The sequence below is a fragment of the Urocitellus parryii genome, chromosome 9 (assembly GCF_045843805.1).
Source record: "Urocitellus parryii isolate mUroPar1 chromosome 9, mUroPar1.hap1, whole genome shotgun sequence".
Taxonomy (NCBI): domain Eukaryota; kingdom Metazoa; phylum Chordata; class Mammalia; order Rodentia; family Sciuridae; genus Urocitellus; species Urocitellus parryii.
In genome coordinates this window covers 13655405-13677660 of record NC_135539.1, presented here as the reverse complement: position 1 = coordinate 13677660, position 22256 = coordinate 13655405, and the positions used below count along the sequence as shown (strand labels likewise).

Here is a 22256-nt window from a genome sequence, read left to right as displayed (position 1 = left end):
CAGATCTCCTGCTCATGTTCTTCCCATCCTCTAATTTTTTCACTGTAGCATTTATTTGTGTGGGTATGCATGCTTGTGTATGTGTGCATTGTGTTTCGTGCTTTTGACTCTAAGATCCAAGAAAGCAAAGACTATATCATTTTTTTTTTTTTTATATCAGGGATTGAACCCATGGCCACCACATTCCCAGTCCCTTTTATTTGTTTATTTTGAGACAGTGTCTCTCTATGTTGCTTAGGGCCTCACTAATTGCTGAGGCTGACTTTGAACTTGCGATCCTCCTGCCTTAGCTTCCTGAGTTGCTGGGACTACAGGAACGCAACGGCACCCAGCTACATCAACTTTTTAAAAATGACAGTATATCCAACCCACGATGGAGACTGGCATACACACTTGCACTGGGTTGCATTCCCAACTATGAGCAAAGTGTTGGTCTCCATCTAGGATATGTTTGTGTTGCGGGTTCTACTGAGTAAATAGTTATTCCTTTAGACCCTGCCCTCTATCCCAGGGTGGAGAAATGCAATCTAGACCTAGAGGACCAAGGCAAATGAGAGGCAGCCTATGCTATGGTTTAGATCTGGAATGTTCCCCAAAGGCTCGTGTACTGATGTCCTGGTCCCCAGTGCCGCTGTTCAGAGGTGGGGCTTTTGGAAAGTGAGCAGCCTGGCTCCACGGCTCCCTTCCACCATGAGGTACTGCCCCCTACAGCCCCAAGGCAATGGATTTTCAGCCAACCACAGACTGAGACCATGAGCCAAAATAAATCTCTCCCCCTCTAAGTTGTCCCCCACCCCAGGTATTTTGACACATGGATGAAAAGCTAACACGGTTTATTTCTTTCTGGAAGTGAAGATCGCGCCATATTTCTGCGCCACTCATCTATATTATCTACCCAGGTGCTTAAGCATTTCTGTTTAAAACTCCTATGCTAACATTTGGCATTTATTTCTATTTTATTTATTTAAGTTTCCTTCTGTTCATCCACCTGGCAGGCATCTGGGAATACAATGCAGGACAAGACCCTGCCTTGTGGTACACAGGACCAGCTTGGCCATATGTGACAGTTTTCCACCTTGTGCCTGGCCTTCTGCAGCTGCCTGCTGATTTCAGCACAGGGTGGGGGTCCGATTGCAGCCAGACATGATAGTGACATGTTAAAACTGAGGCTGGGTCCCCAACCTCAATGGTATCCCAAGCTGACACTCTGGGCTGCAAAGACAAATTCATGTCCCTGTACCCTGAATGTCCTCAATGCCGAAGCTGGGACAAAGGAAGAGTCATCTTTCAGAGTGAAGAGGAACACAGATTTCAGTTTTAGGTAGGATTGTCCCTCAACGAGAAGCAGACATGGGAGCAATGACTGAGGAGGGTGAGGAAGCAGGTCTGCAGTTTCTGGGGGCAATTCCAGGCAAGGGGAGCACCCAGTGCAAGAGCCCTGGGGCCTTATCCACGAGTCACAATGTTGGGAGATCTCTGAAGATGGGAGGGGGACCAACCATACACTCTTTCCCCATCCTCAATTCCCCATCTCAGTCTAGCCACCTGCAGACAAATCCAATTTATGGGGTTTTGAACAATTATTTATTGATCCTCTACGATGCTAGCACTACCTTATTATCAATACAGTGGGGTTGCTTTTTAGTTTTGTTTGTTTGTTTGGGGCCAGTCACATTCAAAATAGCTACGAGAGAGGATGGTGAATGTTCTCACCCCAATGAAAAGATCAAAATGATACCTGTCTGACGTATCAGAGGTGATGGATATGCTCATTACTGTGATTTGATGATTACACATTGTATACATGAATCGAAACATCACATTATCCCCCATAAATATGCACAATTACTGTGTGTCAATCAAAAATAAAAATAAAACAAATAAATTAAACAGCAAGAGAGGTCAAAATAACATTGTAACATCTAATAAGGCTTGAAATATCAGACGAGGCTTCATTATGCCCCTGTGATGCTATAATAACCTGTCCCCTGGGGAGGCCAGGTGCCGCCCTGTCCTCCCCAGACCCAGCCAGATCTGGCAGCTCCCTCTCTCCCTACACTGCCTGGGCTACAGAGCTATGCCCTGCCCCTTCCCCAAAACCACTGGAGGGGACATTAAGAAAGATGGGCCCCACGTTCCACAGGCAGGGGTCCCTCCACCTCGGGAGGCAGGGCAGAGACTGGGGAAAGCCCAGCCAGTTCCTTCTCTCCAAGCACTGATGTTAGGGGGACAGGGGACCGTCTCAGGCTTCCCAGAGCCCACCCCATGATTGACATTGGCCGCTGCTGCTACAACGGCTCCTGGAAACGCTTCCCTCCGTATTTCTGCCGAATCTTTAACTGTGTCACCCACACTGTCTTGAGGGCTGGACAGATGTCTCTGGCTTCCCAGTTCTGTGGTGGCTGAGCAGTGCCACTCTTGAAACTCCCCATCTGCCTACCCCTAGGAGGAGGGGTGCTCCTCGGGGGCTTGGATCCCACCGAGACCACCCCCACGCCCCCACGTGGCCCTGTGTGCTTTGGTGCTCTCGGGCATGTTGGTGAGGAGCCTGCCTGCGTGTTTTCGCGTGTCTAGCTAGGTGTGGGTGAGAGGGCATCCGCGTGCACGAGAGGGTGTCAGGGCGCCCGCCTGACTGGGTACTGTGTGTCTTTGTGTGAGCGTGGGGAGACGTTCTGCCGGAGTGGCCGCGAGCTCCTTTATCCCAGGCTGAAGGGTGGCGTCTGGCGGGCTTCTCTTAGCCAGCCTGCAACCCCTCCAAGAGCACTCCAGTTCGGGGACAGTCCCACCTCTGGCCGCCCACAGAATTAACACTCACGCACAGAGACGCACGGACCCTTCCCTTCAGAGCCTGCAAGCTTGAGCCAACCCTTGGCATCCTCGCGTCTCCAACGGCCTCCCCTTCCCCCCACGCCCTGGATATAGAATCCTCTATAGGAAGACGGACTCGAGGCACTGGAGAGGGAGAAGAGAGGTGGCTGGGAGGAGAGTCGAGAAAGGCAAACTGAGGACACGCTGGAGGAGTAAGGAGCCGCTGCGGGAGAAGCAGGTCCCACCCACACCACGCCCCTCCCGCGGGGGACGGAGAAGGGGTAGGTACCCTGCTCTCCAGCCCGGTCTTCCTCCGGGCTCGCCAGCTCCAACTCCATCTTCTCCCCTGAAACTGGAGCCGAGAGAGGCAGCTGGGACCCCTCCTTTTATGCACCCACCCGATCCCCCTCCCTGCAACACACACACACCCCACATCCAGGCAGATGCTGATTGGCTACTGGGAGCGCGTCCCAGCCCCCCGGCTCTGAGGCGGGAGCCGAGCGGTCCGAGGTGGGAGGTGCACTAACCGGCTCCGAGCCCCTCCCGAGTCCCCGCGCCCTGCGCCGCGCGCTCTGCACCCTGCGGGAGGGCTGAGCGCGGACTCCAGGCGGGCAGGTGCGGAGCGAGCAGAGGATCGCGGCCAAGGGTAGAAGCTAGTCCTGCGGGGAGACAGGCGCCGCTGCTCCAGCTGCTGCCTCCGCCGCCACCACCACGGAGCCGGCGTCCAGAGCCGGGCTGGCAGGCTGGGCGCGCAGCGGCGAGGGCAGGAGGGGCGCGCTCATGGAGCACACGCACGCCCACCTCGCAGCCAACAGCTCGCTGTCCTGCGGCTTGGGCTTCGTGCCCGTGGTCTACTACAGCCTCCTGCTGTGCCTTGGTTTACCAGGTAAGGGGCAGGGGGGAGAGGGAGGGAAGCCAGGATCCCCCAGGGGCCAAGCAGCCCTGCCCAGGACCCCCAGCCCCGCAGTCGCCCTCCCCGTGCGCTCCCTGGCGCCCCTCTGAAAAAGTTTAAGCCTTAAAGGCAGCTGCGGAGATTTCCAGCCTGGGAGAAAGGAAGTTGCTGTGGCCTGGTGGTGTGTGTCGTGTTTCCGAGTGTGCACAGTGGCAGTGTGAGTGAGAGTTGGCTGTGAGTGTTCCTGTGGATTCCGGCGTGCACTCCTGTGCGGGTCCAAAGGGGTCCGAATCCGCGAGCTCCCGCTCAGGGCTGTGTGGGACTTGCCTGCGGGTCCTGGACAGGAAGCTTGAGGGGGGCTTCACTTCTCCGGTTGCACCACGCTGTCTACCCCAGCTGGGGACACTTCTGCCCCTCTGCGCCATCCCCTCCTGACCGGAGATAAAGCTGGAGACCCTAGGCTGCTCAGTCTTGCTCAGAGGGCCCTAGGATGTGCCCTTGCTGCCCACCCAGAGCCAGTACCGTGTCTCCTGATGGCTAAGCAGACTCAGAGGGGGTGGCTCTGGGACTGTGCTTGCTCAGGGCAAGGGTGTCAACCTCAAGGGGGTCACAGTCTCCTTGAGGACATGTCTGGACCCCTGGATTTGCCTCCAGGTCTACCCTGGTCCTCTCTGGGCAGCTCACAGGTGCAGATGTCTGACTGCTCCCACATCTTAATGTCCTCTCTGAAGTGTAGCAAAGACTTGGGCTGAATTCCTGAAGAGGAGGGGGTGCCTGAGCCTTGCACCTGGTGTGAGAGCAGGGGGTGGGGGAGGATCCCTGAGGCTCCAGCTTTGGGTGGCTCGCTCTTCCACTGTCTGCTGCAGAAAGATTCCTGAAGATCCCTTGCAGGCAGAGGGAGAGATGACTCCAAAGAGCCAAAAGGAAGGCAAAGCAATCCAACCTGCAGCCTGGGATCTTAGCACCATCTCCAGGGCGAGAACCTCAGCATCCCGGGGTCCTGGGAACTTGGGAGCTCAGATTCCAAGAGCCCTTTTGAGGTTTCCTTCCCCAAACATCCCGCTTGGCAACCAGAGCCCTTGAAGAGATGGTTTCAGCCAATCCCCCCTCCCGAATTGGTCAGGCACGGGATGAAAGCGCCAAGTTTACCAAACGCAGGAGCCTCTGTCCCCATAGCCAGGGGCCAGGCGTTGATTCCTCACTAATCGCTCAGGCTGCCCTAGGAGAGGAGCCCCGCCTCTGACGCACCCTGCTGGGGCGGCAGCATCCACCCCGCAATTACCTTGCGCTGGGATTGATTTCGGTCCCAGTTGTGCCTTGCCCAGAGCTGTCTTTGGGAAATGACTTTTTCAGAAGGTTGGTTCTGGGTGATGCTCGCTGATCCGGTGAAGCAATAGATCCTCCTTCCCAGTCGCCCTCTCATCAGAGTGGATCTGACCTCCAACACCTCACCCCTCCATCTTCTCCACCCACTGAGCTACCAACTCAACTCATGCTCCTGGGCATGTCCCCTGAAACTGCTTTAAGGGACCCTGACAAAGGTGTGGGCTGAGCTGTCCCCTAAGAGTTCCAAGCCAGGGGCATGAGGATGGGGAGAAGGAGGGAAAGCTCAGTCTAAGACCTGAGAATGGAAGTCAAGCAGCTGGGACCTCCACTGCCAACCAAGGCCTGCGACCCTCAGCATTGGTACCTACTGTATGCCACTCACTGTGCTAGGCATGGGTTTAACCCAGGGCTTAGGGACCTAAAAAAAGGAAGGATTGGGATTAGAAGTTAGAGCACATCAACACGCTCATACACTCAACGTAATTTTGACCACCTACATATCCACAGGCTAAGGATGTGCCACGGGGTCCCCAGAGAGTCCTCGGGGGCCGTCTCTGAGTTCAAGGAGCTCACCAACAGAGCGTCTGAGTCTAGAGGCTGAGGATGGATGGGGAAGAACCGAGCATCCTAGAGAATGCACAGGGGGCGGGGGGGTGGGGCAGGGGGTGGAGGTGGGGACAGCCTTTTCCAAAACCATGAGCTGAAAGCAGTTTTGTCAACAAAGTTGGTTCAAAGGTGAAACCTTTAAGTCATGCATGCCTTTAAAGCCCCACGAGGGGGATAAGTATGTCCTCCCAGTACGAGTGCAGGGTGAGCCTCTGCGGGGGGAGGCTGTGCGCCTGGCGCGTCTCTGGGACTCAGTTGCCACATCCATACAAGGGGTGTTATTTGAGCAGCGTCTCCGCACCGCTGTGGCTGAGGGCGTCACCGTGCTGGTTGGGTGGCGAACAGGAAGGCGCTCGGCCCCACCAGAGAGCCAGCGAGGCGCTAGGAGGGGCCCGGGGGAAAGCGGGCAGCGTGGTGTCAGTCTTCCTGCCAGCTCACCATGGTGGTCCCCTCAACCCCCAGCAATTAGCAAACCCTCCTGTGAGGTGAGGACCGCGGGCCTTGGGAACGTGGATGAAAACTGAGATTACCACTGAATCACCATTCCTGGCAGTGAACTCGCCCCAGGTTTTCCCTGTTCTTGTAGCGGTGGTTGGAGATGTGGGTGCACACTGGGGAACGGAGGGGATGCCGCTGGGTGTCCGCCACATGGGGAGCCAGTAGCTAAGGGAAAGCACCTACAGTCTCTAAGGAAGAGCTTGAGAAGAGCCGTTGAGGTCCCATCCCCTACATCAAGGAAATGCGTCGCTCAGTCTAACCTCATGGGTCTGGTGTGGAAGCCAAGAAATTCTAGCATGAAATATAGGTAGAGCCCTGCTGCTGACGAAATCTCAACTTGTTAGTACCGCCGTTTGCCCATCCGTCAAATGGGGCTAAGCGTAGTCTGTAATCACCCACACAAGTCATATTACTAAACAACGTGATCTGTACGGAGATGGCGCACGCCTGTCATGTGAATACTGGGGAAGCTGAGGCAGTTGCATCCTTGAGCTCAGGCGTCCAAGGCCAGCCTGAGCCGCCGAGCAAGGCCCCATCCCCAAAGGGAAAGACAAAAATGGCTGAGCACCATACCTCGTCCAAGAGAAGCACTCTTTACTGAGTGCCCCCTTCACACCGGAGCTTTCTCACCCGTATTATGACACACCCCTGTGACATGTCTCTGAACCCATTTTACAGATTCAGAGCAGTGAAGCATCTGTCCGCAGTCACACGGTCGAGCCAGCACGGGAGCAGGCTTGTTCTGCTCCCTGCACCACGCCCCAGTGTCACCAGCAGAGGTCAGCCGTGCTGACCCTCCTGCTGCAGGCCAGAGGACGACCTGGGCCCCGCGGCCTTTCCTAAAACCCCATCCCTTTCTCTCTCCTCTTCCTCCTTTTTAAGTAGCCAGACATTTCCCACTCCTCGAGATCCAGAAAGTAAGTCAGCAGAGCTGAGTCTGACGGGGCCAGCGGGGACAGGACAGTGCAGAAGGAAGGCAGCGCAGGAGGAAGAAGGTGAACTTGAACTTGGAGGCCGGAGGAAGACACGGGGCGGCAGGAGGAGGGGCGGCGGGCCCACCTGATGAGGAAGGAACGGCATGAACTGAGATTTGAAAGATTTTTTTTTTTTTAATTTTCCTTTCTGAAAGGTGCCAGAGATGTGGAGAAAGACAGGACATGATAGCTCATCCCTGAGTGCCCCCCTGCAGAAGGGGGCTGCCAACCCAGGGCGAGACCACCTGCCTCCCGGGGAGCTTCAGATGCAGAGAGGCGATGAGTCTGATAGGCTGGCAGGTGGTGAGAGAGCCTGACACGTGGCAGTCTCCGTGGTCATGAACTGGAGGTGGCAGGCCGCAGCCTATCCCCGGGACCCAGCCCTGCAGCTGTGTTGTCTTCAACCCATAAACGTCTTTAATTAGAGAAAATGTTGCAAACTCAGTAACTGCACCTCTGGTGGGGGGGATGGTTTGAGTCCTGGCTTTCCTGTTACAAGCAGTGTGATTGTAGGCAAGTGACTTTCATGGCCCCGTGCCTCAGTTTACGCATCTGTAAAGTGGGAGTGGTGATAATAATAGTTCAGAGTGTGCAAGGTTTCTGTGAAGATTAAATGAGCTAAGTACTGAACACAGCATCTAGTACAGAGTAAGCACTCTATTTAAAAGTGAGAAAAATCTTCCAAGGTGTTTGAGATGTCAGCTTTACCCTATATACCAAAACCAGACTCATACATTGCAAGACACCTACAACCCAATAATCCTCATGAGCATATGCACAATAACCCTCAGAAGTCACAAATCGAATCCGGCATTATGTAAGAAAGATAATACATCAAAACCAACTTGAGTGTATCTAAGGAACGCAAGGCTGGTTCAACATTTAAAAATTGCTCAGTATAGTTAACCAAGTTAACAAACTAAAGGAGAAAAATCCAAATGATTCATCTCAATGGATATAGAAAAAAAGCATCTGGCAAAATTCAACATCCATTCATAAGAACTCACCAGACTAGGAACATAAAGAGAAGTCCTTTAACCCAATAAAAGGCATCTACAAAGAACCTAGAGCTTACAGCACATTTAATAAAAGATGGCATGCTTCTCCCTGAGATCTGGAATGAGCCAAGAATGGCTGTTCTTACCACTCTTATTCAGCACTGCATTGGAAGTCCCAGCCAGAGTAATAAGGCAAGAAAAAGAAATAACAGCTCTAGAGAAAGGAAGAAATGAAGTCATTTCTATTCACAGGTAATAAATGGCCTTCATAGGAAATCACCAAGACTTTACAAAAAAGCTCCTAAAAACTCATAAGTGACGTCGGCATGTTTGCAGGACACATGGTTAATATGTTAAACCTACTGTACTACTATATACTAGCAATGAACAATTTGGATTTGAAAGTTAGGAATTTAAAATAATAAATCTTTAAATTCCCGTGCAAAACCAGAAGAATTACATTAGGCTTACATTCCCAGAAGATAGCAATTTTCTGCAGCTGAACAGCTGCTTCCCCTGCCCCATTAAACAGGTAATAATATTTATATGGTTGAAAAACCTAAAAGTAAGAAACGGCACACGTTGAAAAATCTCCCTTCATCACTCCCTCCTGTTTGCCAATTCTCAAATCCACCACAGCACGGGTAACTGTTCTTATTAGTATTTAGCTTCTTAGGCAATCTCTCAGGGTATTCTTACTGCATATAAAGGCAAATAGGAATGGAGGATTTCCACTCTCCCTTTCTTTTCCTAACTCTCCCCGAAATAAGCACACTATACACATTGGCCTGCATTCGCTATTGTTTCACTTAATCATCCAGAATGTTCCTAAGAAGCTTTGTCATTCTTGATGCAGAGGCATAGCATTCCATTGCAAATTTGTATTGAAATTTATTTATTGGCCGCCCCTTTCCAAAGCGCACATTTGCTCCGGTGCTAAACAATCCTTATATGATTAGCCATGTTCGTCCCCATGACTTGTCCTTGGACGCATTTGACCATAAGATTCCTGTCAAACAATGAATGCTTCCTCAGAAGTCCTGGGTTCCAGGCTTGCTCTGGCAATGACTCACCTTCCTAAGTCATTCTCCATGGGCCCATCAGAGCCACAGGAAAACCACGCTCTGCCTGGGCCGCAGACATGGCCCTTAGATGGTATCCAAGCATAAATCAATGGCACAGCAGTGCTGGGGACTGCCTGGCTGGCCTTGGGCCTCACAGTTTTTGCCTTTGCATAGTTTCTGTAATGATCACATCGGGTCTGATTCATGAGATGGAACATAACATACATCGAATGGGAACTGGACGTGGACTTGAACCATTTTCTTACCCTTGTTTGCTGTGTGACCTCAGGTAGCACCCTTCACTCTTCTGGGCCTCAGTTTTCTCATCTGCAACCAAAAAAGGGCCATCAGATTCAGCAGTGAAGAAAGTCATTTCTGATGTCCCACTGCCTGGGTGTGGATCCTGGCTCCCCTACTTGCTAATCTGTTCCGTTGGGCAGATTCCCCATCTTCTCCGAGCCGCAGCCTCCTCAGCTTTGGGATGGAATGATAACCATACCTATCTCACAGGGTTATTTTGAGGATGAAATGAAATTGTAAAAGTGCTAGCGCCATTCTTGACATGTTTGCTCTCACCGAGTAGGAGTTCAGTCGCGTTATTAACCTTCTGTGCCTTGCACTGTTGCCGTGGCGATTGGAACTAATAAATGCAAGGGCTCCTCACGCATTGTAGGAGCTTAATAAATAGTAGCCGGCATTGTTTTATTGTCTAACACGCCCATGTGTTCAAGTTCCATAAAAGCCCGGTAGCCACCCTGCACTTTGTACATAGGTCTTTTCCATAAATTGCACAGTTCCATTCAAAGTGGAAATGAAAACTCTGTGCCCTGGCAAACCAGGAGAGAATGAGCCAGCCGTGCCATGGTAAGCCCAGGGAATTTTTCCTCCTGGAAAACTGCCAGGGATTCAGTGAAATGGCAAACATGGACAAGTACCAAGCAAGGCTCTCTGTGCGGCCGCCAGGGTCGTGAGCAGAAGGCGTCCTGCCATTGGATCCCCATGTGCATCGGAAGCACGCAGGTAAAGGCTGATACAAGATGCCGCTTGTGCACAGGTACCATGAGATGCTGCGGTGGGTGGAGTGTCCATGTCTCCAATCCCAGTATCTACAAAGGGCAGTAACCGAGTGCTAATGGAAATGAACAAAGTGGCCCAGATTTAAGAAATACTTTCCTTGTCCAAAGAATGGTGCTTCCCTGCTGATTTTTTCTGAAAGCATGTGGTTCTCTGGATCTCTCATTTTCCCTGAGAGATTATCTGCAAAAAGAAAAAAAAAGAAAGAAAGAAAGAAAGAAAGAAAGAAAGAAAGAAAGAAAGAAAGAAAGAAAGAAAGCAAACACACTTACACTTTCCTCTTAATCATTGCTGACACTTGTGTAGTGCTTTCTATGAGGTAGGGATTCTTCAAAGCAGTTGCTATGCAGAAACTCATTTAATTCTATGATAATTCTCTGAAGTCTAGATGATGCCCACTTTTCAGATGGGAACTTTGAGATGCTAACCCCGGATCACACACTAGGAAATGACAGAGCAGAATTCAGTGCTGATGCCCAGCTTTACTATTTGAGGGAAGAGCAGCTCACTCAGGATGACAGCTGACCTCGGGCGCTCGGCTGGGTGGGGAAATGGGGTTGGCCACAGGGAGGACAGGGCTGGGCAGAGCTAGGAGGTCCGTGCCTCTCGGCTCTCCAGCCAGTGTGGTTCAGTGTTGCCAGATTGTTCTAAAAATCTAGAAATCCAGATTTTTACATAAAATCCCCAATGTTTCCATCTTGGCAACTAATTCAGAAATGTGAGCCAGCACTTTGTGAGCCAAACCAAACATCTCTGCAGGCTTGGTGTGGCCCACCAGGTTGCCAATTCACAAGCCCCAAGATAGGGGAGACGGCAAGAGCCACAAGGAACAGCCTGGAGTCACAGGAGAGAAGAATCTATCATGGGGGGTGACGAATAATAGAGATAGAGACCCAGAGAAATAGGTGGCCAAACAGGAAGAGCATACCAACTCGGAAAAGCAGGGATTTGGCATAAATTGGGAAAAAAAAAAAAAACCTCCAAGAAATACCACAATTGCATGTTGACAGGGCCTTGGAACATAAACCCACCATCTTTTGGAACAATCGTCCTTAGAGCCTGCCAGCAGGGTTGGTGAGGGTGTGGGCTCAGCAGTCCCCAAACCAGATCCCGACTCCAGTCTCATGGTGTCGTCAGAGCGGCTCTGGCAAGTTGCTCTATCCCCCTGAGCCTCAGTGTTCCTGTCTGCAGAGTGGGCACGTCAATGTCCTTCTCCTAGGGTACAGGGCAAGGAGGAGAGGAGGTGACTCAGGGCTGGCACATGGCACAGTGCTCAGCACTTCATGGCTGGTGGGTTGCTTTTCTTTTTAATTTGTTTTGTTTTGCCTTTTGAGAGGTCCAAACAGCCCCATTTCACAAAATGGGGAATCTGAGAGCTTTTCCAGAATTGCCGAGCGAGGACTGGCCGAGTCTGGTTCTCCCAACTCTTACTTAGTTTGTTTCCCACAGTCTCGATGCCGGTGGCCTCGGAGGAGACAGCAGAGTGATGGGGGTCAAGGGTGGGGAACTGGGGAGCACAGAGTGGTCACTGAGATTCAGGGGGCTTGTTGTGTTGGCATCTGGGATGACTTGGGGTGACACAGGTCTGCAGCGTTGATCCCTTTCCAGTCTTAATCCTTCTGATTCCATGGAAGGGAAAGTCTCAGCTCAGGTGCACTGTGTCGTTAACCCCTTTTCAACCTGGGTTAAATCTGCTGCTTTAACACACACAGGGCAGGCCCCAGGCCCAGCCCCTGGGCTGGCAGCAGCGTCTGACTTGAATTTGATATCATGCCTGTATTGTCACTGCATTTATTTTTAAGGCGACTTTCTATTTACAAGAAAGCTGGCTTGTTATCAGGGGTCTCGTCTGTCGGAGCTGTGTAATATAGTCACCGCTGGCTACGTTAGGTGGTGTTCTGTAAGTGACGTTTGACTAGTGCCACTGAAGGACTGAATCTGACCTCATTTCAATTCGTTTCCAATTAAAATCAGATCTTCAATTTAGGTATTAGAAAATAAATGCCTAACTGGAACTTGGGTATGTGAATCTGCTCTTTCAACTGGATACTTTCTGACACCCGAACAGAGGTGAAGGAAAACTTAGCACCCATGCAGAGATGTGTTGGAGGTGTGAACTATACACTGGGTTTTGAAGATTCAGCACAGGGAAAAAAGAAAAAAAAAAGCTGAATATCTCCGTAGTTGATACTGATGACATTTTGCATGTATGTAGTTAAATTTAAAAAATAGTGTTAGGGCTGGGGTTGTGGCTCAGTGGTAGAGTGCCCACCTCGCACGTGTGAGACCCTGGGTTCGATCCTCAGCACCACATAAAAATAAATAAATCAAATAAAGATATTGTGCCCATGTATAAGTAAAAAAAATGTAAAAAATACTGTTTAATATCTGTTTTCTCTTTAATTTTTTTAATGTAGCTACTAAAATTTTTAATTGCATATTTGGCTCATATTACATTTATGTTGGACAACACTATCATACAGAGTATAAATCTAAGAGTCAAGTCACTTTCAAAGAAAATGCAAAAGTAAATAATAGTACAGGTGAGACTAATTTTTGTATAAGTAAAAAAATCACAAAATTGGTGAGTGTCTTAGTCAGTTTGGGCTGTTATAACAAAGTACCTTAGGCGGGGTGGTTTGTGAACCACAGATATTTACTTCTCACAGTTCTGGAGGACTGGAAGTCCCAGATCTGGGTGCCAGCAAGGACTTCAACCTGTGCATCTAGAAGGGCACGACCACCCATTCCCTTGCAGTGGACCAATCACTGAAGTCCAGAGAACACTCATCAAATACAACGTCCTGAATGGAAAAATGGAGGCCAAAAGGCCCAGCAAGTTCCCCAAGGATCCACAGCTGCTCGGGAGCAGAGCTGGACCTTGACCCAGGTCTTCCAGATTCCAAGTCCAGCGTGCCTTGGCCACTGCAACGGCAGGAGTGACCCCCTCCACCAGCTCCATGTTCACAGGAAGGAACTTCTCTATGTGGATGACCTTGGACCTTTTCTCTCCTATGACCCGGAAGCAGAATGGCCTGGGCTTCTCTTGAGGGAAGGTCATGACCAGCTGAAATGTCTGGAGGGGAAGCTAAGGACTTTCCATGCTGTGTGTGTGTTTTCATTTGCCCTGGGACCAGGAGGGGTGACAGAGATGTCAGAGTATGTCACAGGCTGCAGTCCCTCCTCTAGCCACCCTGTGCCCTCCAGGTACCAAGTGCTGTGCTAGCCCTGGCCACACCTCCAAGAAAGGCCTGTTCCCTGCTGCGCAGGATCCACACACCCATCCCCGGCCCCCAAATATCAGAATAAATATCAGAAACCGTCATTCCACAGTGACACGTGCAGACCCACAGGATGGGAACGTTCAGCTGTGGAAAGTTCATGAAGCAGAGACCCAGGGAGCTGTGAGGTCCACGCCTGAGGAACTTGACCCAGACCAGAGGCCACGGAAAGCGCCCTGTGGGAAGGGACGACTAAAATCTGGGGACAGAAAAGGGAAGAACAGAAGGCAAGGCAGAGGGAGCCGGTGAGCCATGACCCCTGTGGCAGGAGGGGACCGATGCACATCGTTGGGGACAGAAGAAAGACCAGAACATCGGGAGTGGGGGGGGGGCACCGCAGGAGCTGCAAAGAGAGAAGCAGGAGGAGCCAGGGACACTACTCCAGGTGGGGACGGCTCATTTCCGGTGTGTGAACTGATGTCCCCACCCCAGGAACTGCTTCCCCTGTTTGCCAGAAATAGGGGGCAGCCGTTGGAGCTGGGGAATGAACCGCTCTCCTGCCGCAGACGTTCCTTATCACCTCAGCTAAGTGCAAAGCCAGCTGTCAATCACGTCGTGTCCACCCAGGGGTCTCGCCAGACACCGAGCCCTCGCCCACACAGATGCCCACGCTGGCACCCACCACTTGCACGCAAACTCACAGAGACACAGGTACGGAGACAGGCGTGGAGCCCGCACAGACACGTGCAGACACTCTGCACACTCACACACGCACACTCACACAGACTCACGCTCACATACCAGCCACCTATATCACAGCCGAAGGCGCAGAATGACCAGTGGTTCTGCTCTAGCCGTGGCCTTTGCTTCCCGCATTCCCTGTCCCCAGCACAAGTCACCTCCACACAGCCACCAACTAAAAGCATCTTCTCAGCTTCCCCCTCGGGTGGGCACTGATGCGAGTTCCGAGGGGACAGTGCCGTAGCCGGGCAGGGTAGGCATCCCTTAAAGGAACCCCAGGGCCGGCAGGGCTGACCCTCAGGGCACAGGGCCCCACAGGGCCCCTGCCCTCCCGCCCAGGACCCTCCAGAACAGCGCTGCTCTCCAGCAGGTTCAGGAATCACGCTCAAGTCCCAGGGCTGCAACGTGGCCGTGTGTGAGGTCGCGGGCAGGTCGGGTCCCCTCCTCTGAGCCCAGTCTGCTCACCTGGGGACGGGCTGTGCTACAGGGGAATGGAGCCCTTTCCCACGCCAGGCACCAGGAGCAAACAAAGGCCACCAAGAGGTCCCCGCACAGGTCCGAGCCCACCTACCCAGGAGACACATGGCAAGCAAACGGGAAGCATCAACAAAACCACCTTAGGGACTGAGAAGTGTTTGGAGATCATGTCACCAGGAAAGGTTACAGGGCGCTACATCACATAGAGTGGTCAGTGATTGCCAAGGGCTCTCCAAAGACGCCATGTTGGAGCAGAATCTGAATAACCAGAGGAAGCCATCTGGAGGCCTGCAGAGGGAAGGGTGTGCCTGACAGAGGGAACAGAACAGCGAGGGCAAAAGCCCAGAGGTGGGGAGGAGCTGGCCCCAGGACAGGTGTGGCTTCAGTGCACTGAGCAAAAGAGGGGAGCGAGGGGTAAGGGGAAGGGGTCGGCATCAGCCGCGTTATGTTGGCCTTTTGGTCCATCGCGAGGACTTTGGATTTTACTCTTAAGAGATGCTGGAAGTCATAGGCGCCTTTAAGCAGGTGACATGAGTTAATGTGTCTTTCAAAGGTCACCAGCTGCTATGGAAGAGTCAGTGGACCATGGTGGGAGGGGAGCAGCACAAAGAGGGAGGAGTCTGTGGCAGGAGGCGGGGCCTCGCGGGCACTGGGAGGAGGGAGGGGAGCCCTGGCAGGGTGCCCGGCACCGCACCTGGCACCCAGCAAGAGGAGGGTCAGGGGTCACATCCACTACCAGCCTCTCACATCCCACTCCTGCCCCGTCCGACGACCTCCAGTCTCCAAGGACAACAGAGACCACCTCCGCCAGCAAGCTCCTGACGTCCTGCCTGGTTCTGGGGACTGTGCAGAGGTCCTCGTGGCACAACAGAGAGGCGACATTTTGGCGGTGGCAGGGGACGAACCTGTCCCTGGCCCAGCGGGGGGGCGGGGGGGGGTGAGGATCCCAAACAGAGAGGAAGGACGCGGCTCTGCGGGTCTGCCATCGACAGAGACGAGCAAGATGGAAAGGTCACCTTCAGCACTGTCACTTGACAAATGACCGGGATTGAGTTCTGGCCAGCATGGCAGAGGGACAGTGTCACTGTGACTGCGTTCAGTTCCAACGACACAGAGTCCAACCAGAAGAGTGACACCCCCAAGACGGAGCAGAGACTCCAAGGACATCTTGAAAAGCCGCAGAGTTAGCTCAGGGGACAGGAAGGAACGGCTGGTGACTTCGGGGACCTTCTGCCAGAGGCGAGGGCTCCCCCCCGTTGACACCATGCGGGTCAGCGCCATGCGGGTCAGCTAGTGTCCTTCTCAAGCACCCTCACTGCCCTTCCTGAAGAGGCCTGGACCAGGGTCCCAGCCAGCCCTCTGCCACCTGGAAAGACCCTTTGGAACGTGGGAGAAGCCTCTGTGAGGCCACCTTCCACAGCAGCACCTGCCCGTGACCGACACCCAGAGGAAGCTCAAGCAAGTCCACACTCTCATGACTCCGACGGCAGCATCTGGAAAACCGGGCCTCCCCCACGGTCACCAGGAGCCTGGAGCCATGTCACCGTAGCCTCCTGCAGACGGGTCTGTCTTTCCAGTGCACCACAGTCACAGTCCCCACCTCTCCTTAATGCCTCCCCTGTGCGAAGATTTTTCTTACAGGTGGCCTGTTCTTATTCGGTGTCCTTTGCCTTACCCCTGCACCAATTTGACATTGCTGTTTTGATGTCCACCTCCGGTTCATCTACAAATACCACACACGCACACACACACACACACACACACACACACGCACATACACACACCTATGGCTCCTCTCAAAATCTCCTAAATGCCTTTCTGTGGGAGAGGACTCCAAGCCCTGGGCTGGAGCCTCCCAGCTGTGCACAGCCAAGGCCTCTGGACGGCTCCACCCACATCTGTAAATGAGGATGGTGCCCACCTTGATGAGGGGAGTGCACAGGACCACAGACATAAAGAGCCTGGCGCACAGTAGGTGCTTAACAAGTACAAGAGCTTGCTGAACACTGACCAGGACTTCCTCTCAGGTCCCTCGGGCCTCCTTTGGCTGCGATATTTTTTCTGGGCGCTTTGTCGTCGTACATGATGGTGCTGCTGCGTGTTCCTGTTGCCACCGTGTACAGACAGCGTCCCCCAGCACTTCCCCAGGACTTCCCGACTCCCCCTCATCTCCTCTCCTTCCCCCACCCCCGTCCCTTTCCTCTACTGATGTCCCCTGGATTTCGTGAGACCCGCCCCGTCCATCTTTCTTCTCCTTGTTCCTCTCTGGCTTCCACCCGTCTCAGAAAACGTCTGACCTTTGACCCTCTGAGTTTGGCCTTTTTCACTGAACGTAATGGTCTCCAGTTCCCTCCGTTTTCCTGCAAATGACATGACTCAGTTCTTCTTTCTGGCTGAATACAACTCCACTGTGTGTAGACCATCATCCATTGATGGACACCCAGGCTGGCTCCACAGTGTGGCTACTGTGACTTGTGCTGCTGTACATGTGGGTCTGCACGTGTCACTGTGGAATGATGGCTTTAATCCTGAGGATAAATACAGAGGAGGGGTACTGCCGGGTCAGACGGTGGCTCCAGGCCTGGTCTTTGGAGGGACCTCCACGCTGATGTCCGCAGTGGCTGTGTCAATTTCCACTCCACCCACAGTGTAAGGGTGCTGCTGTCCTAGGGTTGATTATCAAGAAACAGCACAAGGCCCTACTAGTACCAAGGAGGACAGGGGGTGACAAAAGAGAAACACAAACATGTGCATGAATGAAATGGTCCCTGCCCTTCGAATCCGACACTCCATTAAACAGAAAGGCAGTGATAACCGTGATAAACTGTGGCGTGTTCTAGATAACAGGACGAGGTTGGTAAGAGGGCGAGGTACTTAACATCCTGTAGGGACCCTAAAGAAGGCTCATCTCTGCCAAGGAACATCAACAGATGCTGAATGGAGACTATGATCCCTAGACAGTAGGCATGGAGTCTAAGTTATCTCTTGGACTCCAACATCCTCTGGGGGCCTTGGCACCTCGTAAGGGATTTAATATGTATTTAACAGATGGGTGGGTGGATGAATGGACTGATTGGTGGATGGGTGGGTGGGGGCATGGATGGATGGATGGATGGATGGATGGATGGATGGATGGGTGGGTGGATGGATGGATGGATGGATTGGTAAATGGATGAAGGGCTTGGTGGATAGATGGATGGATGGATGGATGGATGATGGATGGATGGATGGACTGGTGAATGGATGGATGGGCTGGTGAATGGATGGGTGGATGGATGGATGGATTGGTAAATGGATGAAGGGCTTGGTAGATGGATGGATGGGTGGATGGATGGATGGACTGGTGAATGGATGGATGGGCTGGTTAATGGATGGGTGGATGGATGGATGGATTGATAAATGGATGAAGGGCTTGGTAGATGGATGGATGGGTGGATGGATGGATGGACTGGTGAATGGATGGATGGGTTGGTGAATGGATGGGTGGATTGGTGGATGGAAGGACGGATGGATGGATTGGTGGATGGATGGATAGGTGAATGGGACGGTGGGTTGGTAGATGGATGGATGGATTGGTGGATGGATGGATTGGTGGATGGTGGATGGATGGATGACTGCCTTCTTAATCTTATAAATGCAGTCTCCATACTAGCTTTGAGGAGACTGAAGACATGTCCATCATACCCATCAACATCAACATCACCACTACCATTCACTGAGTGCTGACTCTGAACCAGGCCACACAGCGAACACACTACTCCCCGATGCCCCACTGATCCTCACACTAGTGCCTGTGTGGTTGGTCACTCTGCCCTTTTGGCAGAGCAGGAACTGAGGCTGAGGAGCAGAGTGGCTTGCCCGAGGCGATTCCTCTGGCCTGCAGCAGAGCCAAGGTGGGACCAGCCTCAGGGCCCAGCTGGTGCTCTGTGCTCTCCGCTGAGCCTGCGGCGCACATTGGTATTCAGGGCACGGGACAAGACAGATGCTGTGTCTACCGACCTCTGCCTTGGTGCATCCTCCCCGGCTGGTCTTTGCAGGCGTCCTAGGGAGCCATGTCTTCCTTCTTGATTGAGGACTCTCCCAGTGTCCCCTCTGCCCTCTCCCCAAGCAGATGGTTTAATTACTTGAAATTATTTTTAAGCAAGGACAGGCAGGTGAATTCCCTCTCTGCCCCACACCTAACCTAAGAAAAATGGAAATTGAGTTGTCTCTTTTTTTCTTAAAACTAGCATTTTTGTGATGAAACAGTCCTCCTAAAAGGAAAAAAAAAAAAAAAGATCTGTCCTCTTCCAGGTCATTCCAAGGTTCCCTTTATCAGCCATAAAGGAGCTCGTCAAGTGCACAGAATCTCAATCCCCTTTCATGCAGTGAGTGTTTATTGACCAACTACTATGTGCCAGACTTTACTCCTAATGCTTAAGAAAAAAACATCAATAATAGCATTAATGTTGACACGGTGCTGCCCAATATGCTAAGTGAATTAAAACTTACAAAGAGTTCATCCATTATAAGATAGAAGGCTCAGAGGAGTTAAACAGCTCTCTCTCAAGCTACAAGTAAAAGACAAGGCTAAAAGCCAAAGCTACGTTCCTGGACTTCAAACCCCAGGCTCATCCTTCTGTGACAGCCGCAGAACATCCAAAGGCGGTAATGATCTCCAGAGCACACCACCTCTCGGGATCTTGCTAGGACTTTCCACTGTCTGCTCCTCTGTAAATTGGGTACCAGCTACAGGTCCATAAAGACAAGTAAACTTGGGTCCCTGCCCTCGAGCAGGGCACAGTCTGGCTGGAGAGACGAAGAAGGAGCTGCATCACTGCGGAGAGTCTGTGTGATGAGCCAGAGGAAGATCATGTACCATGGGTCAAAGACCAAGGGCATGACCCGCAGTCCTGGGTTGGGGACAGTGCTGGGGTCAGGGTATTGCTACCAGGACAGACCCCTCCTCCTTTCTGAGACCACTCTCCCCGGTGTGTCCTGCTCACAGGCCCAAGGACCATTGCCGAGGGCTGGAGAGAAGATAAATGAACTTGACCTTTGCTTCCATGTGGTTGAAACAAAGCGAAAAATGATGATGAACCTGTGCTTTGTGAAGTGGTCAATATTTGGCCAGCCTTTTGCTTTTATAAAATCCACCATATGTTGGTTGGCTTATTAGCATATAGTGCAACAATTCGTTCTGGAGAAAAGTCTCAGGATGATCTCATTGCCCCAAACCAGTGGTCAAACACTTCCTTCAAGCCTGTCCCTGGCCACATCCCCCCCGGGGGGCGGGGGCCGTATCCATGGCTGACCTTGGGTGGCAAGATCACTGAAGACTTGATAGTGGAAACTGAGAGGCATTTGCCATGATTACCACTAACATCATCGAGTGCCATACTGGGCCCTGCTTTAAGCACTTTACACAAATTAACTGAATTAATCCTTCTACATCCACGAAGTAGGGGCTACGATGACCCCATTCCACAGAGGAGGAAACTGAAGCCCAGTGGGGGGGGGTGATAAGTGGCTGAAGGTCACGTCATCGTGAACACTGTGTTGTTCCCATCTGCAGTGAGAGATGGAGACTTTTCTTTTTGGGGTACCAGGGATGGAACCCAGGGCTGCTCTATCACTGAGCCACCTCCTCAGCCCTTTGGATTCTTCGTTTTAGGACAAGGTCTCACTGGGTTTCTTACAGCCTTGTTAAGTTGCTGAGTCTGGCTTTGAACCTGCGATCCTCCTGCCTCAGCCTCTGGGAGAGATGGAGATTTTAATTGGGGTTCAGGCAGGACAGCTCTTGGGTTCCAAGGCCACCCCAAGGGGTAGGTCCTTAGGTCTTCTGTCATCCTGTTCTTCTGGAATGGAAATGCAGGGGCGAAGCCTTCACGTTTGGGTGGCGGTTGGATATGGAGACTGGGGGTTATCTTCTTCTTTGCAGACCAGGTAGTTTTCTCTGTAGGGGACTGAGGTTGGTCATGAGGATGGCATCTAATTCCCACATCAGACATATGGAGGTCGGAGACTTTTTTTTTTAAATTTTGTACTAATATGAGCCAGACACTGACAGTAGATTTGTGGGCGACTTTGTAAGACCCTGAGCACAGCAGAGCTGCCTGAGGGACCAGGACACAAAGCACAGCCTGGAGTCGGGAAGAAGGCCACTGTCCCCCACTTTGCTCCAAGGACAGCCTGCCCTGAGGGGGAGCAGACAGAAGGTGGTGCGTGGAATCGTCTTCCTGTTCCATTTTCTAATCAGCCATACACGGGGCTGAGGCACTGGGCTGTGCTCCTCTTGAGAGCTCCTGCTGTCTCAAACGACTTTTCCCAGCTCATTCTCTTGAGTTTTTAAGCATGCATTTGTATCATCTGCAAAAATAATGATCACAATAGCAACTGCAGCTTCTGCGATAGTAACACCTCTTATTTGAGTTTCCTGACTTATGACACTGGCTAACCTGCGGGTTTGGGGTTTGGATTCTTTGTTTGTAGCATTAGTAATTGTTGGTAGTTAAAAATGGGTTTTTACCAACAGTCTTTTAGTTGAATGGGGGACGTGGATTGAGTTTTTAAGCAAACACAGAATGACTTTGGGAGCAAATCAGTCAAAGCACAGCAACTGGGACGTGTTATGATGACATTGAGTCCTGGATGTTAAAAAAATCACCCACCGAGTTCCATGTGTGCAGGATCCAATGCTAGGGGCTAAGAATGTGGCCCTAAAGCAGCCGGACCCAGACTTGACCTCTCAAGGTCACCAGTGTCAGGACAACCAAGGAAAGAGACAAGGCAGGGTGCATCCGGGAAGTGTTCTGGTAAAGAATCAGCGGGACGTGGTCTTTACAGGCAGCAGCAAAACATGACTCCAAATCTCAAAACCTGATTGCATAATCGATAGCGACCAGGAAACCAGCAGAATCTGTATTAGCTCCTGAAAGCTATTATACTTATCTAGACAAAAAAGAGAGATGAGAGCAACGGAATTAGGATTCTTCATGTATGAATGCTCTTGAGAATGTGGATCCGAGAGAAATTAGCAGAGATTTTAATTTGCTGCTCACTCGTTTCCGATACCCATCAGGCTACCTCGGAAACGTGTCGTGATAATTAACATCTGCCCAATGCTCTTCTGGTCAGCAAAGCCGCCTCACGTGCGTTATCTCGTCTGGTCCCCACAACAACCTTGGGAGTTTGCAAAGCAATTTCACCGAGGTTATCGCGCTGGATCCTGAGTCTCATCCTTCATTTCCCTGCGGCCCAGCGCCAGCCAAGCCCGCTCTTTCCCAATTCTGCCAACGCAGCGAGCTCTCACGCTTGCCTGACCGTGCACTTGTGGCTGCCCCTGGGATCCTAGAAAGGAGCCCATCCTGTCCTGGCTCTACCAAGAGCCGCCTGCCCATCCCAGGAAACTCAAGGCAAGAGGGAAGAGCATTTGTTTCCTGGGGTGGGGGGGGGCTCCAGATACCTGGAGTAGGGAACTGGGGCCACCCCTCAGACCTGTGGACATAACTCTTGTCCCACAGCCAATTTAGGCATCGGTGGAACTGCTGGTCCCAAGGGCTTCTCCCGTCTTTAAGGAAAGAAAAAAAATAGCAACT

The 22256-nt window shown here is 51.9% G+C and overlaps 1 protein-coding gene across 1 annotated transcript in view; it reads left to right on the top strand.

Moving 5' to 3' along the window:
- Positions 1–3588: 3588 nt before the first annotated feature.
- The window catches only part of Gpr139 (G protein-coupled receptor 139), a 34887-nt gene continuing 16219 nt past the window's right edge, over positions 3589–22256 (top strand). Inside the window, exon 1 of the mRNA XM_026402505.2 lies at positions 3589–3694. Within this exon, the coding sequence (XP_026258290.1) occupies positions 3589–3694 (106 nt within the window). The remainder of the gene's footprint in view (positions 3695–22256) is intronic.